At 27.6% G+C, this 18,211-nt stretch overlaps 1 protein-coding gene across 1 annotated transcript in view; it reads left to right on the top strand.

Annotated features, from left to right (window-relative positions):
* The window catches only part of LOC135926828 (A disintegrin and metalloproteinase with thrombospondin motifs adt-2-like), a 43,219-nt gene that overhangs the window by 16,726 nt on the left and 8,282 nt on the right, over nt 1-18,211 (top strand). Inside the window, exons 10-11 of the mRNA XM_065462758.1 lie at nt 10,445-10,615; nt 11,283-11,492. Coding sequence (XP_065318830.1) covers nt 10,445-10,615; nt 11,283-11,492 — 381 coding nt within the window. The remainder of the gene's footprint in view (nt 1-10,444; nt 10,616-11,282; nt 11,493-18,211) is intronic.

Raw genomic sequence — 18,211 nt, 5'->3', positions numbered from 1 at the left:
AATTAAAATTTCAGTGAAGATGTATCATAGAAAAGTGACAATTGTCAATATCGTTATTTTTAAACTTTTTTGAGTTTTTTTTAAAGTAAATGGGTAAAAATATGTTTTGTAAAAAATTTTAAATTAAAATTTCAGTGAAGATGTACTACAGAAAAGTGACAATTGTCAATATCGTTATTTTTAAACTTTTTTTAAGGCAAATAGCTAAAAATATATATTGTAAACATGTTAAATTAAAATTTCAGTGAAGATGTACCATAGAAAAGTGACAACCAGATTTCTGTTAATAATATGGTGTAAAAATGTATTTTTAAATATAGACGTAAAATGAATTAGTAATTTATAATACAGCTTATAGATAGGGGAGGGGAGGGGGGTGTAAAAATTTCCACCTCTTTTACCAAATTTGTCTGATTTGGTAAATATTATTTAAAAATAATAAAGAATTTACCCCTAACAAATTACTTAAAATCAAAATGTGTATATGATGGCATAAAAATATAAAAAATATTAAAAATAAAGACCATATAAATATTTGGAGAAATTTACAAAAAGGAATATAAACCGAAAGAAAGTTTAAAATATAAACTGGCCATAGGTTTTACCTATTTACTTTAAAAACAATCAAAAAAGTTCAAAAATAACGATTATGACAATTATCATTTTATTATGGTACATCTTGACTGAAATTTTAATTTAACATGTTTACACAAAATATTTTTACCTATTTGCTTTAAAAAGTTCAATAATAACGATTATGACAATTGTCACTTTCTTATAATACATCTTCACTGAAATTTTAATTTAACATGTTTATGATATATATTATTTGCTTTAAAAAAATTCAAAAAAATTGTCACTTTTCTATGACATCTTTATTTAAATTTTAATTTAACATGTTTACATAAATATTTTTGCCTGAAATATTAGCAATATAAAGATATATCAGAAATAAATACGTAAAAAAAATCTTAAAAAATATTAAAAATTAGAGAACAAATAATATATGCTCACTGAAACTGGGGGAAATTTTTAATATTATTTTTTTTAAAATATTTATAATTTATTTTGTTTTAATATTTTTTTTTATCAAAAAATATTAAATATACGATCACACAAATTTTAAAATTTAAATTTTTTACAGTTATAGCAATCACTTAATGAAAATGGATATGATCATTATTCGGTCAATCACAGCAGAAACTTTATTCAAATGATATATCAAGCCATAGTATTGAGCGTTTATGGAGGGATCTTAAGGTGAACATCACCAGAACTGGAAAAAAAATCTTCCTCTCATTTATATATATGAGAATATTCTCATTTTTGTAATATTATTGTCAAATTTAAGTAAGTTAATAAATTTTTAAATGGTATAAATTAATATAAAAGTATTTAGGTTTTTCCTTAAATTTTTATATATCTATATTTTCAATTTATATATTATGTTTATTCAAGTAAATTGCTTAATTATCTAGTATTTGATTTAATAGTCCTAACGCAGCATCCAATATAGCACATATCTTTTTATAATTTTTAAATAAATACACACTATAATAATTGTGTAAATTTAAAAATAAATTAGTCCTAACTTAATATCATTTAATATAGCATACACCTTTTCCATTTTTAATTTAAAATTAAAGAATTGTGAAAATTTCACAAGAAAAATATATTAAATTCTTAAAACCTTTGAGTAATGAAACTTTGAATTATTATTACATCAAAAAATTTCCACCCATATCCATACGATCGCATATTTATAATTATTAAATAAATTAAATATTTTAAAAAAAAATTCAAAAAAAATATAATATTAAAAATTTCCCCGAGTTTCAGTGACCTAAACTTATGGTACCTTGATGATGGCACCCTTTGCGGTAATCCACTTCAAATAAGCAAATCCTTTAACTACCAAGAGAATGTTCTAAAATAGGTTTAGAATTAAATAAAACTAAAACTGAAATTTGCTTCCTCAACCCCGAGATTCCCTTAGATTTATTTAAAGAATACACTATTATCGAAAAAGAAGATATCCAACTCTTGGGCTCCCCATTACTTAATAATAATATATCCGAAAAAATGATCGATAAAACCTTTTCTGAGATGCAAAACTTGGAAAAGTTCATCAACCACATTCCATCGAGCTTTTTTACTTATTAAAAAAAAGTTATATCTTCCTAAAATTTCGCATCTCTTCCACTCATCTTCTTCATTTACCTTATCAAAATTTTTAATTCAACACAATATTCGCTTAAAGGCCTTTGTAGAAAGGATCCTCAACCTTTCAATATCAGACTTTAATTGGCACCTAGCCCAATTACCCGCTAAACTATGTGGTATCGACTTGATCCCCTTAGAACTACTTTCTCTATTTATATCAAATCGCCTATCGCTCAATTCTGCGATCTTATCATTCATAACTCCTTATGATGATCTTATATCAGCAGCAATTGAAAGATGGAATCTTCTAATCCCAGACGGTTACACAATCCTACCGAAATTACTAACAAATCTATCATGAACCCCTAATAAAATAATTACAAAGTAGTCTTAACCATACCAAAATCAGCGATATACAACTATTACAAAACAACGATAAATATGGCGGGCATGAATGGTTGGAAGCACTTCCAAGCCAAACCTTAGATAATCTCTTAACCAATGACCAACTGAGAGTTACTATAGGCTTTAGACTTGGATGCTCGCTTACACATTCACACACTAGCCACCAATGCAGCCTACCCATTCAACCTAACGCCAGACACTGTCTAAACTGCACCCGCAGCCAAGGTCGCCATCTCCGGCATAAAGCAATTAAAATCATACATAACGCTTTTAGTAAGGCTAAAATACCCAACATCCTAGTACCAACCAACCTCTCATTACAGGACGGCCTCAGACCCTAAGGCTTAATCTGCACCCCCTCGTCCAATGGGAAATCCCTTATATGAGATGCAACCTGCGTATCCTCCTTTCCTTCATCTATTAATACAAACCCTCTTACTTGTGGGGAAAATAAAAAGATTAATAAATATTTAAAATTAAATAACTTTATATTTCAGCCAAAAGTAATTACAACTAACGGCAATTTCTCTGTCTACATATATTTTTTCAAAAACTTTATCACGAAAAATTTTTAGCATAACAAACAAAAATCGCGAACCCTTATTTCTTAAACAAAAAATTCAATTGAAAATTTTTAAACACAATTATACTTGTTTTTTGGTTACATTTTCATTATTAAATTAAGCTCTTTTTAGAGCATTCGATACTAATAATATATATTTTTATTTAGTAATTTTATAGAGTTGTTTTAATATTTTAGTGTTTTATCATTTTTTTTAAATTATACCAATATCAATATTATCAAAAAAATAGTATGTAAAAAATAAATATAAAAATCATTTAAAAAATATATATTTAAAAAATTAAAAATATATTAAAAAAACAAAATATATTATCTCAAAATTTAAATTTATAACATAAAATATATTATCTCAAAAAAATATATCAAAAAAATTTACCGATCAAAAGATATATCATATAAAAGGTACTTAAAAAATAAATATATAAAAATCATCCTAAAAATTAATATATTTAAAAACATTGAGGCTGTGCCGATATTAAATATCGGATCGGATCGGTACCGATAGTTAGCGATTTCCAAAAATATCGGATCGGGCCGATATTTACTAAAAATGCAATTCTTAAAACTTTTGAGTAATAAAACTTTGATTTATTATTACATCAATTATTTTTTAATAAAAATTTTTTTTTAAAATTATTTAAAAAATATTAAAAAAAATAAATTAATTTCCCCGAGTTTCAGTGAGTTACTATTTTACAATAATAATATTATCTGAATAATTTTTTTAAACAATGCAAATATTATTTATTTTTTTAAATATTAAAGTTTTTTTATAAAAGTAGAAAGGAACACCCAAAATTTTATTTATTTAAAAATTTTTTAAAAAATAACACCAATTTATTATTTATACTATAAATAAAAGATTTATTTTAAATATGGTTTTATTTTGATAAAGATAAAGGGAATTTTGCGAAATGCGTTATCTGTGGAATTCTAATTTCACAGGGAGGAATACTGAAAAATTCGTTTAATACAACAAATATTCGGAAACATTTCAAGCGATTCCATCAAACGGAATTCGAAAAGCTAAAGAGCTAATACAAAAAGAACAAGAAATATTAGAAAAAACAAATCAAATTTTAATAAAAAAGAGCCCTGAAAGTCAGCCAACAATATCAGACATTCTTATTATAACTAATATTTGGAAATATTTTGATCCTAAATCTATAATAATTTCTAAATTTATAGGGGAAATGTGCCACCATCAGCCGATTTTTATCTTGGAGGATATCGGCTTTAAAACTTTTACTGTGCAAATTACAAAATTCCCAATAGAAAGTATTTTTCGTAAGGAGTTATTCCGGATATATATGAAAAACTCTCCGAAAAATTTCGTAAGGAAATTTTGGTTGACGATTCTTATTTTTCCTTTACCCTAGATATATGGACTAGAAATTCAGTTGGCACTTCTCACATCTAACTAACAAGCCACTATATAAACCAAAATTTTAAACAAATTAATAGAGTTCTAAATGTTAAAAATTTAATGAGTAGCATACAGCAATAAATATTGCTCAAATTTTAGATGAAATTATTAATTATTTGGGTATAAAGAAAAATAAAATATACCTAATCATTAGAGATAATGCACCCAATATAACTTTCGCCATGAAAAACGGGAAATTTAAAAGCGTTTCGTTTTCACATAGTTTGCAATTGGTTGCACAGGTAGCAATTTTATCACAGAGATAGATCTATTATTAACATGCTTGCCCGGGTTAGAAAATAGTAGGTCACTTTAAACATTCTTTATTGCACAAAATAGTCTAAAAAAATCCAAATTCGATTAAGTCTAACTAGGCAAAAATTTATCTAGGAAGTGCCGACCCGTTGGGATTCTACCTATTATATGTTCGAAAGATTGATAGGACAAAAAAGGGATGTACAGCTGTTCATTATCGATAATCCTAATTTGAAAATCTCTTATTATATGAGTGGGAATTAGTAGAAAAGGTAATTGATGTTCTGGATCAATTCAGAGATTAACAAAAGAAATAAGTACAAAATCATGTTCAATTAGCAATGTTATACCCATTGTTGAAATTCTGAAAAGTGAATTAACGATTAATGGGGAGGGGACACAGATAGAGGTGTGCAAACCATGAAAGATACCATTAAAAATAATCAATTAACAACTCGGTTTTTTGATATTTATGATGATGACAATTATCTTATCGCAAGATTACTTGATCCTCGTTATAAGGATTTCTTTTTACCAAAAAACACTTCATATATTGAAAAGTTCAGGACTGCATGTGACTCTTTTTTTAAATGTGATGATATTGTTCAACTAAAGATTCGCCAGCCAAGTTATATATTTTTTAAAATAAATTTAGATTTTATTGTTAAGTAATGACAATGAGAAAAATGTTCCATATAACATTAAAAAATGCAAATTTAATTTAAGGGATGCTTATAAATTCAAAATCAAAGAAAAACTAGTAACAAATAAAATGAAATCGATAGTAATGTAAATGATGACCTGCCATACTTGATAGAAATCAAGGAATATTTAAAAGAATCTTTATATATAGAAAGTATAATAACATATTTTTTATATTAATTTAAATATTGCTTGGTTGGACTATGATCGACCCATTTGTTTGGGTGATATCTGATTATTTTTCAAAATCAACAAAAGATAGGGTTTGTATGAAACCCACTATTTTATAAATGCTAATTTTATATTTGTGTTCTTTATTTAGACAACTCGAATAACATTGATGATATTGATATTATATCCCTAGTGAATCCACTTAAATATTCGAGAGTTAATGCTGTAAAATATCGAACTTTATCAAAACTTGATGTAAATTTTTGGCGTCTCCAGCAACATACTTCAGTACGGCAGGGGATATTGATAGTCCTCATCGTAGAAGCCTATTGCCTGAAAATCTAGAAGCTCTTTTATTTTAAAAAATCTAATATATTATAATTTTATATATTAATTATTAAAATTTATAATTCATATACTAACATAAAATGGATATATTATTATATTTATTTTATCTATTGTAATATAATTTTTTTTAAATTATTGTTGAAATAAAAAAATTAAATTAAATGCATAATTCTTTTACATAAAAAATATTGATTTCTTAATTACATTTGGTTCAAAAAGGGGTGGTAAAAAATCAATATAAATACCGGATCGGTTTTGAACCAATTTCGGATCGGATCGATGAAAAATATGTGGATCGGTACAGCCATAAAAACTTAATATTATATCTAAATAAAATGTTATAAATTAATCAAGTAAAATATTAATCTTAAAAATTATTAATAATATCATTTATAAATGTCCCATTTTATTTGCCAAATCTTCCCACTACACCTTAATATTTCCTGAAAATTTTTTTTCTTTGTTAACTTCCATTTTTTATTGTTGCATTCCTTCGTCCTACACGTCCACTTAATTCTTTTGTTCCCATGTTATGCAATAATATCATTTATAGTTATACTCCATCAACTAAATCTTATTTTTATTATTATTTTTCTTTGTTATGCAATATTATAATTTAAAGTTATACTCCATCAACTAAATCTTTTTTTTTATTATTATTTTTCTTAAATTTTTAATTCCCCCTCCCTTAATCTTGTTTTCTTATTCTTTATGCATCTAATTTTTATTATTTTAAATTTACCAACCCCCCTAATTTCGATTGTTCATAATAATACTTCTTACAGTTCTTGAATCTTTCTTTTTTTTCAATTTTTGATTTTTTCTTTCCCCCATTTTTCTTGTTTATACCTTTTTTTTGTATCTTAATAATACTTTTTATACTTTATGTATCTAGCCTTATTTTATAAAATTTTTTTTTATACTTCTGATAGGATAGCTCATGTATCTTTCTCTTTTTCAATTTTGATTTTTTTCCCCATTTCCCTTGCTAATATCTGTTTGGTTTCTTTTTCTCCCATTCAAAGTTATATCCGTTTTTTTTTGTTTTCCCCCTTTCAAAAGCCATCCCATGGTAAACTCTTGTTGTCAAGTATGCTTAAAAATATTTCCCTTAATTTAGATGGCGTGTTTAGGAAACATGGTTCACCCGCTTGCTCCATTTCTGGAAAATTTCCCTTCTCATCCGGCCCAGATCCTTTTATTAACGCTCCTCACTCGTATGACCCCAGTCGGGCTTGTTGTTCCTCAAGCTCTGTTGATTTATTCCTTAATTCGCATAAGCCCCCAGTTCTTTCTAGGATCCCTATAGCCACTCGAGAGTCTATCTCAAGGTTCCTTATGTCTCTTATGAATAATTTAAACTCAGATTTCTCCTCAATACCCTTGTTAATTAGTTTCTGCTTTCGAGTTTAAGTTAAGCCCAGAATAGAATAAATAACTTATCTGCCTCAATCAAGGAGAAGGTGTACAATTTTGGAAATACGATTATCGATGAATTTTCTCCATCTAATCCCAACTCTTTCCGTTGTAAATTGATCTCTGAAAAATTAGATCTTGGAAATATTAGCGGTGCTGCGGCTGCCCGAATATTGTTTTCCGATGATTCTATTTCACCTATCAACGTTACTATATTTAAACAACTTCTTGAAAAACATCCACTAGCGTCGCCTTTTAACATCCACCCGCATGCCTCTTCCCCTATTCCCTTTACCTGTGACGAAGTACTTAAATGCTTAAAGTCCTTTAAAAATAGGACGACAGGTGGGTTGGACGGCTTCAGACCTGGTTTTTTGTGGATTTAATAAAATGCTCCGATAGTGGTTTTATTGACCCTTTGCTGAAATTATTAACTGAACTTTGCAATAATATCCTCGTATGCGAAGTTCCTCTTTGTATTCGTCCTATTATTTTTGGCGCACGTCTTGTTTCTTTAATCAAACCGGATGGTAGCATTAGACCCATAGCCATATGGTCATTCTTTCGTCGTTTAGTCGCCAAGGCTATTGTAAATAGGATTCGGCCTAGGGCCAGTTCCTTCTTATTTCCTTCACAGTTAGGATTTGGAGTGAGAGGTGGGTGTGAAGTGGCCTCACATGTTGCGCGTATTTTTATAAATACTGAGGCCGATAAGGTATTCTGCAAGTTAGACTTCAGAAATGCCTTCAACACCATCCATAGGAGGGCATTCTTACCATCTTTTTTACACCATTTCCCAAAATACTGGAATTTCCTTAATTCCTGTTATGGATTCCCTTCGTTACTCAAATTCGGGGAATTTTCCATATCCTCCGGAGAGGGGATTCAGCAAGGTGATCCACTAGGTCCCTTGCTCTTTACTATAGGAATTCAGGATTTAATCAAAGATTTAAAGTCTGATTTCAAATTAGACTTTAATTTATGGTATCTCGACGATCTCTTTTGGCGGTTCTTTATCCAATGTTATGTCGGCCATAGAGTACGTTGAAATGGAAGCTTCTAAAATTGGTCTTTCCCTAAATAGGAAAAAGTGTGAAATTTCCTTCCTCAACAATAAGGATTTTATCCTTCCCTTAGATTTTACAATCATTCTGCACGAGAAACTCTGTCTTTTAGGCTCCCCTATCGGTTTTTCAACTTCCTTTTGTCATAAAACTTTTGACGATTTTATCCAGTCCCTTTCCAATTCACTCAAGAATCTTCCTCATCTCCCCAAGCATCAATTCTTCTTTCTCATCAAAAAATGTCTTTTTCTACCGAAATTCTTACATTTATTTAAATCTTCCCCCGCTTTCCAGTACAATACCCTTCTTAAGGCCTTCGAATTAAAATTTAAACATTTTATCGAATCCCCTTTAGGCTTAAATTTTTCCGATTTCAATTGGTCCCTCGCCTTTGTGCCCGCTTACCGGGGTGGACTTAGATTTTCACCCCCCTTCCTAATGGCAATTGCGTGCTTTCTTTCATCTCGAATATCCTTTAACGATTCTATTTCCTCGCTTATCGAGTTGGACGATCCCTTTCTATCTTCAACTAAATAAGAGTGACGACTTACTCTAGTTATCCAAGGCTCTGAGCAGCCAGTTTCCAGTCATCTAAAGAGCTTCCTGGTCTCTATGCTTCAATGCGCGTTTGAAAACTTTGTATGTATCCCGATCTAACTAACCTTCCACTGCTCAGAAACGCAAAAAAATCTCTAACGGCCATGAATGGCTAGACGCGATTCCGAGTGGTAAAAAGGAAACGTTACTCACAGACGATGAGTTTCAAACTGCCATTGGCCATAGGCATGGTTGCCTTATCCCTTCTGTGGACACCTGTGCTGCCTGTCACAAACAGGTTGATCCTTTCTCTAGACATTGTTTTTCGTGTATCAAAGTCAGTGGCCGTTTCCTGAGGCACGACAACCTTAATAGGTTAATCGGCAAAGCCTTGATTTCGGCCGGTTTCCCCAATAGTTTGGAGCCATTAGGTCTCCTAAATGCGGACGGTAAGCACCCCGACTGCATGTCTTTAACGTCTTGGCACGGCGGCAAATGACTTGTCTGGGACCTCTTGTGTTACCTCCTTTCCGGCTAACGGAAATACCGACCCCTTGGAACTACAAGAAACCAATAAGTTTAAATAGATTCCTCCCTAATTCTTTTATATTTATTCCCCTAATTTTTAGCGTCCTTGGAAACCCCGGTCCCCAATCCCTAAAGTTCTTAAATCAATTGGGTAGAAGAATTTCATTAACGACAAGGATCAAAAACTAGTCCCTATCTCTTAAACAAAAAATCCAATTTGAAATCCTAAAGGGAAACTACAAATGTTTTTTCGAAACACTCCCATTTCCCTCCTAGTTCATCAAATATAGTTATTTACAATAAATTTTTAATATAATTTGTATAAAATTTCTACATTTTGTAATTTATTTTATTAAATATTATATATATTTTTTTTATATACTTGATATAATTATTTTATAAAATAATTTTTTCTTATTCCATAATTAATATATAAAATTAAAATCACATTGCCGAAATAACAAATTCACCCTGCCTACCACTTTAACACATTGCGGAAAAAAAAACTAAGCAATGTATACTGCCGAAAATAACACATTGACGCTAACATATACATATATATTTATTTTTATTTAGTAATTTTATATATTATAAATAGTTAGTTATTAAAATTTTTAAATTTAGATGATGTGTAATATTAATAATTAAATAAATATAATCTTTTTTTTTTGAAAAAAAAATTTATATAGAGAATTGTTTATTTTTTTTATTACATTATTTATTTATCTTTATTATATTTATTTATCATTATTACATTATTTATTTATCATTATTACATTATTTATTTATCATTATTACATTATTTATTTATCATTATTAAGTTAACTATTAAATTTTATATTATAGATCAGTCATTTTGGGAAATATGGTCTAGTTGGAGTCAGTGCTCAGTTGAATGTGGCATTGGACATCGATATCGTTACAGAATATGTTTAAATCAAAAAATAAATTCTAAATGTGAAGACTCTTATATAGATACTGAAGAATGTTATTCCAAAAATTGTTTGTCAAAAAATTGTACAAATCTCTATTATATATTATATGTTTAGATAATTTATATACCGTCCATTATTTCTAATTGTTCACGAGAAAGTTTATTAAAATTTACAAGGTCTGTTTTGAATAAAGGCGTATAAATTTCTTAGGTATATAATGCTTAGAATGATATTTAAGCAACTTGTACCCTAATATAAAAATTCTTAAAATATTATTTATAACTTTGAAAAAATGGACATAAAACAATTAATTTTATCTTCAATAAATAAAGTGAAAATGTTCCATATCTAATAATAGAAGCAGCATTTAAAGGTAAAAAATACAAGTTTTAAATGGATATACCATTTTACTAAAAAAATGATATAAATCACATGTCTTAATATTTATAAGTTGATTGGTAATATTGATATTTTGTAAAATAACTGATAGGATAATATAATATTGTCAATAAAAAATTTTGAATTATTTTTTTACATTTTATTTTGGACAAGAATCAATATAAAACTAAAGAATTTATTTATTGGGAAAAAGAACAATAAAATATTGACCCGACGATTAAATTATCTATTAAAATTAAGTGTCAAAATGTTGCCATATTTGATTTGAAATTTAAATCCTAATCTATACTATAAATTTATACTTAAATTTTAGATTATTGACAAATTTGTATTATTTTAAACAATATAAGACACTACTATGTTATCCGAATGGTCAAAATGGTCTATATGTTCAGTTAACTGTGGTATTTATGGTGTACAAAAATCTGAAAGAAAATGCATTTATAAAGAAAATGTTGAAGGAAATACATTCCCATATGATGTAAGAGGATGTTTCATTGGAAATGAGATATATATCGATTCAATAGAAATTAATAGACCTTGTTATGAAATATGCACAAGTGAATATTAATATAGTTTTATATCATGTTATTAAAGTTATTAATAGTTTTTTTTTTTGAAATGAGCACTACGCCCGACCTTTTATATTATTTTTTCTCTATTTTTAAGAAACTAAAATAAAAAGTATATATTTTCTTCGTCAATGTTGCTGTAAATTTTTTAGGCAATATGTTACTAAGTAGGTAGGGTTATATTATTATATCGGCAATACCTTGCGAATATGTACATTGTACTTTGCTAGAATAAAATTGCCAAGTGTTTTTTAAACATATTTATATTATTAATAATTTTTTACTTATTATTATAATGTTATTAAAATTAATTATTTTAACTTATTATTTAAAATTAATTTTTTTTACTTATTATTAATAATTTATTATAATTAATTTTTTACTTATTATTAACTATATTATACCGAAACTAGTAATTATATTTGCTTTCAAAAGTTTGGTATATTCATCTTATCGTCCTGTCTCCATCTTTGAAGGAAATTAATTTTTTTAAAATAATAAAGTATATAATTAAACGCACTCATTTCATCTACCTCTAATCGCCTTTAAGTGTTTTTTAGTTTGTTATTTATCATGCCTATCGATTTATGGTTAATTTTTTTTATTAATTAAAAAAATTTTTTTATCCAACCATTTATTAATATTAAAAAAAGAAATCTACATAATATGTAAATAATCCTCTAAAATTTTCCAATTAATTAATTAATTATCCTCTTAAAGTTAAGAATAATAAATTTTTAATCACTCCTCTATTTATTAAAAAAAATTATATAAAACTTTTCCCCATTAATTATCAATTTATCTTCTAAAGGTACCAAAAAAATGGTTTATATAAAATTTTTTCCTTCCACTTTTTTTACTATTTATTAGGTTACTTCACAGAATTAGAAATCTATCATATAAAATTTTTCGGCAAGGCCGCCCCTAAATTAACTTACATTCGATACTTATATGAATATTTATTTTTTATTTGCTTTAACCCATTTTTTTTTTATTTTGCTCCAAATTTTCATGGTACAAAATCAATTTTTTCCGCACGGTCATCTCTAAATTAACTTATATTCGATGTTTATATTAATACATATTTATTATTTACTTTAGCCCATTTTTTATTTTGGGCCAAATATATTATTGTAAATGCACGACCACACTTTTCATTTATCAAATTTTTGAGTTAGTATTATAACTTCTCCTTTTGTTTCCCCGTTCGAATATTTGTTCTAACAATGCTCTAGGTTTAATTTTTAATACTATTTCTGATGAACTTTGTTATTGCCAACGATATATTTCGGTAATTGTAGAGGAAAGTAGCTAAACTGGTTTCTAATTCCTCCTCGTTTCTTTTATTCTTGCTATGATTAAAAGTTCCAACTAAACGATCGTCCATGCCGCTAATTTGTGCCCCGCAATAATTGTATTACATTTTTATTTTCAAAAATTATTGAATTCTTTACTTCTGAATTGTGGCCCGTTCTCAGAAACGATTATCTTGGGAAATCCGAATCTGGCAAAGATATTTCTTAATATTTTTATGATATTTTCGATGGTTGTACTAGTCGGGAATAACATCTATCACTTCTAACCAATAATGATTTTGAAATAGTCCAGCACAATCAATATATACTCGGTGCCATGCTTTTGGTGATTTTAACCAATTTTGAATTGATGTCTTTTGAGGAATATCGTGTCTAAGATTCTCTACATTTTCGACCCAAACTTCTATATCTTGGTTTATATTAGGCCACCATACGTGTGTATTGCCCTCTTCTTCTTTTTACCATTTCAATATGTCCTTGATGTATAATGTCTGACACGTTGTTTCGGTAATTTTATGGTATTTGTTGAAGTTGAAATTTAATATGAACACGAACTGAAGATGACAAATTAATTTATTAAATATAATCAAAATCATTCTAAAATAACATAAATAAACTAAAAGTAAAAGTATAATCATCAACTAATATATAAAACAAACTAAAAAATTATATAAAAAGTTCCTTTTCTTTATTTTTCTCTCTCGTTTAACATTTTCGATATCTATTTATACTATTAAATACATACCATAATTTAAACTTTTCAATTACTTTTACAATTTAACATTTTATCCTTACAGATTTTATATTCAAATTAACTGTTTCTTTAAAATTATAATTAATTAAATACACGTATTCGACAGTATTATTAGTCTTCACATTAAACAGCCTCTCTCTGTTGTGAAATCCTTTCTTCTTTGGCTATACTTCTTTAAGCATGTATCATAGTATTGGTCATCCTCATATTGTATCATGTATACTTTAGAGAGTACATCATCTTGCATTGTTTTTTTTCAATTTGCATTCAAAGATGTTTGTTCTCCCACCTATTTTTGATCTAGTGTTTCTTCTTTTGATATTGTGGTTCCTTATATAGTTAATCGAGATAGCATATGGCTATTTGTAGGCTATTTTTGAATTCTATTTCATGATGGTAACCTGTTAATAATACCCAACATTGTATTTTGAGTGGATGTTGTTATATCTTTTCTTGGATAAAATAAACTCATTAATGGTTATTTTCCATATAAATTCTTTGAATTTTGTAACACAATATGATGGCAAGAGCTTCTCTTTCTATTTGGCTATAATTTTTCTCTGCTAAATTTAGCGTTCTCGAGGCATTGGTCTCTCCGTTCCCTTTTCTATATGCGATATTACTGCCCCAATTCCATGGCTGAAACATCTGTTGCTAGTAGAATGGTTCTTGCTTTATTTGTTTATACGCGTCTTTGCACATTCATTAGTCCATCTCCAAACTATTGTTTTTTCTAATAATTTGTATAATGGTTTGGCTCTGTCTGAAAAATTTGAATAGTATGTTGCTGATCCTGGAAATGACTGTAATTGTTTTAAGTTAGTTGGTTCTGGGACTTTTTTTACTGTCTCAGTATCTTTTCTATAGTTGTAATCCCATTTTTTGATATATTATGACCTAAGTACTCGACACTATGTTTGTAAAATTTACATTTTTCTATCTTTAGCTTGATACCATATTTGTTTAAACATTTTAGTATCTTTTATTAATTTGATTTGTGGTTCGCTCTATTTTTCCCGGTTATTATAATATCATCTAAATAACAAGCTACTCCTTCTAAATCTTTTGATAAATTCTCGATGCCCCGTTGAAATATTGCTGGAGAAGACGATAAGCTAAAAGTTAGTCTTGAATATTTAAATAATCCTCTATGCGTATTGATTACAAGATATTTTTATGACTCTCCACCACTTATTTGATAATGGGCCTTTGAGAAGTCCAATATTAAAAATTCTTCTCCTTTTCCCAACTCTAATAAATCTGGATTCTTAGTATTGGGTATGAATCAATATTAATATTTTGATTTATCTTTCTTTTAAATTCCCCTCAAATTCGTAATGATTATCTGTCTTTTGAATCATTATTATGGTGATGCACAAGGTGAATGATTAATTTTTTCTATTACTTCTATCTTTAGCTCTGTCTAAATCTTCTTTAACTTTTTTTAATGCATATGGTAATGGACATTTTTTACAGAAATTTGGTTTCTCTTTTTTCTTATGTATTTGTGCCTTAAAATCTTTCAACAACCCAATTCTTTGGTAAATATTTGAGGAAATTCATTTTGTATATTAATGTTATTTATTTGTATGGCTATTTCAGGCATTTTAGTCATCTTAGGTAATTTAGTTTACAATTTCTTCTAATTAGATTTTTTTGAATATCCTTTTGTAATTATGAGAGGTCATTCTAATGCTCGTCCTTCATATTGTACTTCTACTTACCTGTATAGCTATTAATTTTTAGCATGCAATTTGTTAATTCAGGACGATTAAGTATATTTTTCTAATCTATTTCGTTTATTATGCTTACCCTAGCTCCTCTAATTCCATTCTGATATTGCTGTTGATTATTTTGATATCCTTCCAAAATTCTGGATTATATTCATTTGTTATATTATTAATAAAATTCACAATTTATTTTCTACAGATTCGAGCAATGTGCCCAATTTTGTTGTTATAACAAGTGGCATTCTTGAAAGGCAATTTTATTATATTTATATTATCATGTTCATCTCCTAACTGATGAATTGTTGCTTCATCTATTTGTATTAATTTTGTGTTTTTTATAGCTGCGTCGCAGTAACTATCTGAATAGTCTTATTTATATCTAAATCATCCTTGGATAATAATCTTTGTATAGGATTTTTTAGTCCAAATATGAATTTAATTCTTAAAACAGTATTTAAATATTATCCAAATTCACAAGTCATTGATAATTTTCGAAGATTTTTTATTGAAAATGAAGTAAAAAGTTAATATAAAAATTCTAAATTAAATAAGTGTAGCGCAATAATCGGCGATTCACACATATTTAATTAAATTTTCTAAATGACTTGAGCCATAATAACTATTAGAATCAAATTAGATGGTTTCAAGATTTCATAACTTTAAAAATAGTACCACGAACTAAGGATCGAATTGTTTAGGGCGATGTGAAAATATAGCAATATCATAAATAATATATTATCACTGGTTTTATTTAGAGGAAAATAAATTGACATTCTAAATTATTTTTCCCTAGCTACTATACTAACATTGCTAGTATATTATCACTGGTATTATTTGGAATAAAATAAATTCATAAATTATTCTAAATCGTTTGTCCGAGGGTTGATGCAATGCTATTGGCCCTAGACACTATATTATAAAAAATATAATTTGTAATATATTAAACTCATCTACGAAATTATTCCAGGATGGGATGTCATAATCAGTTTTTCGAAATATGCTGATTCGGGTTTATATATTATTGAATTTATATTATTAGGCATTCAAATGTATTAATGATTATCCAAATTCGGAATATAAGGAATGAATATGGTAAAATATTATATTCGAAAATTTGGAATTACTATACTACTATCAGAAGAAAATATATAGGAAATTATTCGAATATATGATCATTTTTACGAAACATGTTTTTTCGGGTTTTTATATTGTGGAAAATTGTATTCAAATAAGACAAATCAAACGACATTTTCCAATGGCCAAAAATGGGAAGTAGACGAATCAAACGGCGTTCTCCTATGGATAAAAACGCCTTTTCTTATGGGAAGTTTGTATTAGAGACGATTCCAAAAAAGTCCTCCTTAGGATGTACCAAGCGAAAGATAGAAAAATGTAAATTTTACAAACAAAATGTCGAGTACTTAGGTAATAAAAAAATGGGATTACAACTACAGAAAAAATACTGAGACGTAAAAAAAGCCCCAGAACCAACTAATTTAAAACAATTACAGTCATTTCTAGGATCAGCAACATACACTTTTCAGACAGAGCCAAATCTTTCTTTTGGAAGTTAGTATAAAAATGATGCCAACGTCCTCCTATAGACAGAAAGTTTTTTCCTTATCTTTCCAGGGTAACCTAATTCTAAAAATTATAAAATGAATGATGGTTATAGAGGAATTTGCTGTCCAAAGTCATGGAATATCCAAGCTTGACTTTATGACTACTAAACTTATATATTAATTTAATCATGAAAGAAAATTGAAATTAATTAATAAAATATTTTCTATGGAAGTGATCTTAATATAAAAAGTGACCATTACAAGAAAATAACCATTACGAAGAGGTATACATTATAAGAAGTTCATTTTATGAAATGATCAGTATTATTAGGCATTACTAATAAATAAGTGATTATCATAAGAAGTGAATTAAAAAGTGGTGATAACTTTAAGTAGACTTATTAGGCATTATAATTTATAACATAAAAAAATTAAATCATATTGATATTTTAAAATTTCTAATTTTTCATAATTGACCAAATTTTTATTATCTTAAACAAATAATATTTTGATTAATTAAATTTCTTTTAAACTGATCAGAAAATGCAGACCAATTTTGTATTTAATGTTAACATAAGGCCCGATCCTTACCCAGCCGAGTCCTGCCGAACGGGTTTCGCGCCGAGTCGGTCTATTTTTAAAAAATAATTTCTATTTGGGCTGGGTCGGGCCTCATATTTTTTAGAAAATTTCGGACCAGGCCAGGATTTAAATTTTTAAATATGATATCATTACATTTTGACAAGTAAATTGAAATATTTTTAAATTCTTGTAAGAAACAAGGCGCTTATATTTTTTTATTTGTAGAATATTTTTTATACAATCAGAAAAAATTGAATATTTCTATATTTAAATAAATTCTAACCGGACCGGGTAACAGATAATTTTTATTGCACGTTGGGCTTTTTGGGACAAATAAAAAAAAAATTTGTTCGGGATCGGGCCGGGCAAGACAAATTATTTAAAAAAAATTTTGGCTGGGTAGGACTTAAAAAATTAGGGCAGATCATTAACTGAAATCCCATCTTTTACACTGAATAATATCAATTTTATACTGGTGAAAATGTAAAAAAATATACCGATCAATGATTTTTTATTAATATATCATGAAATTTTATATTATTAATCCACAAAATTAATATGAATTATTTAAGTGATACATCAATGATTCAAAATAATCTAGTTTAGCAAGCCCCACTAGAACTAGTTTTACTAATTATTAAAATAATATCTTCCATAAATGTTCGTTCGTCAAACTATACTGCTACTATTGGATATTTGAGAATTAAGGCTTGTTCTTAACTATTTAAATGGTTTATATATATTAATAACTAAATATATCATC

This window comes from Gordionus sp. m RMFG-2023, chromosome 3, assembly GCF_954871325.1.
Source record: "Gordionus sp. m RMFG-2023 chromosome 3, tfGorSpeb1-WG-v2, whole genome shotgun sequence".
Classification (NCBI taxonomy): Eukaryota; Metazoa; Nematomorpha; class Gordioida; order Chordodea; family Parachordodidae; genus Gordionus; species Gordionus sp. m RMFG-2023.
The sequence above is the reverse complement of the archived record's forward strand: the minus strand, read 5'-3'. Positions and strand labels throughout refer to the sequence as shown.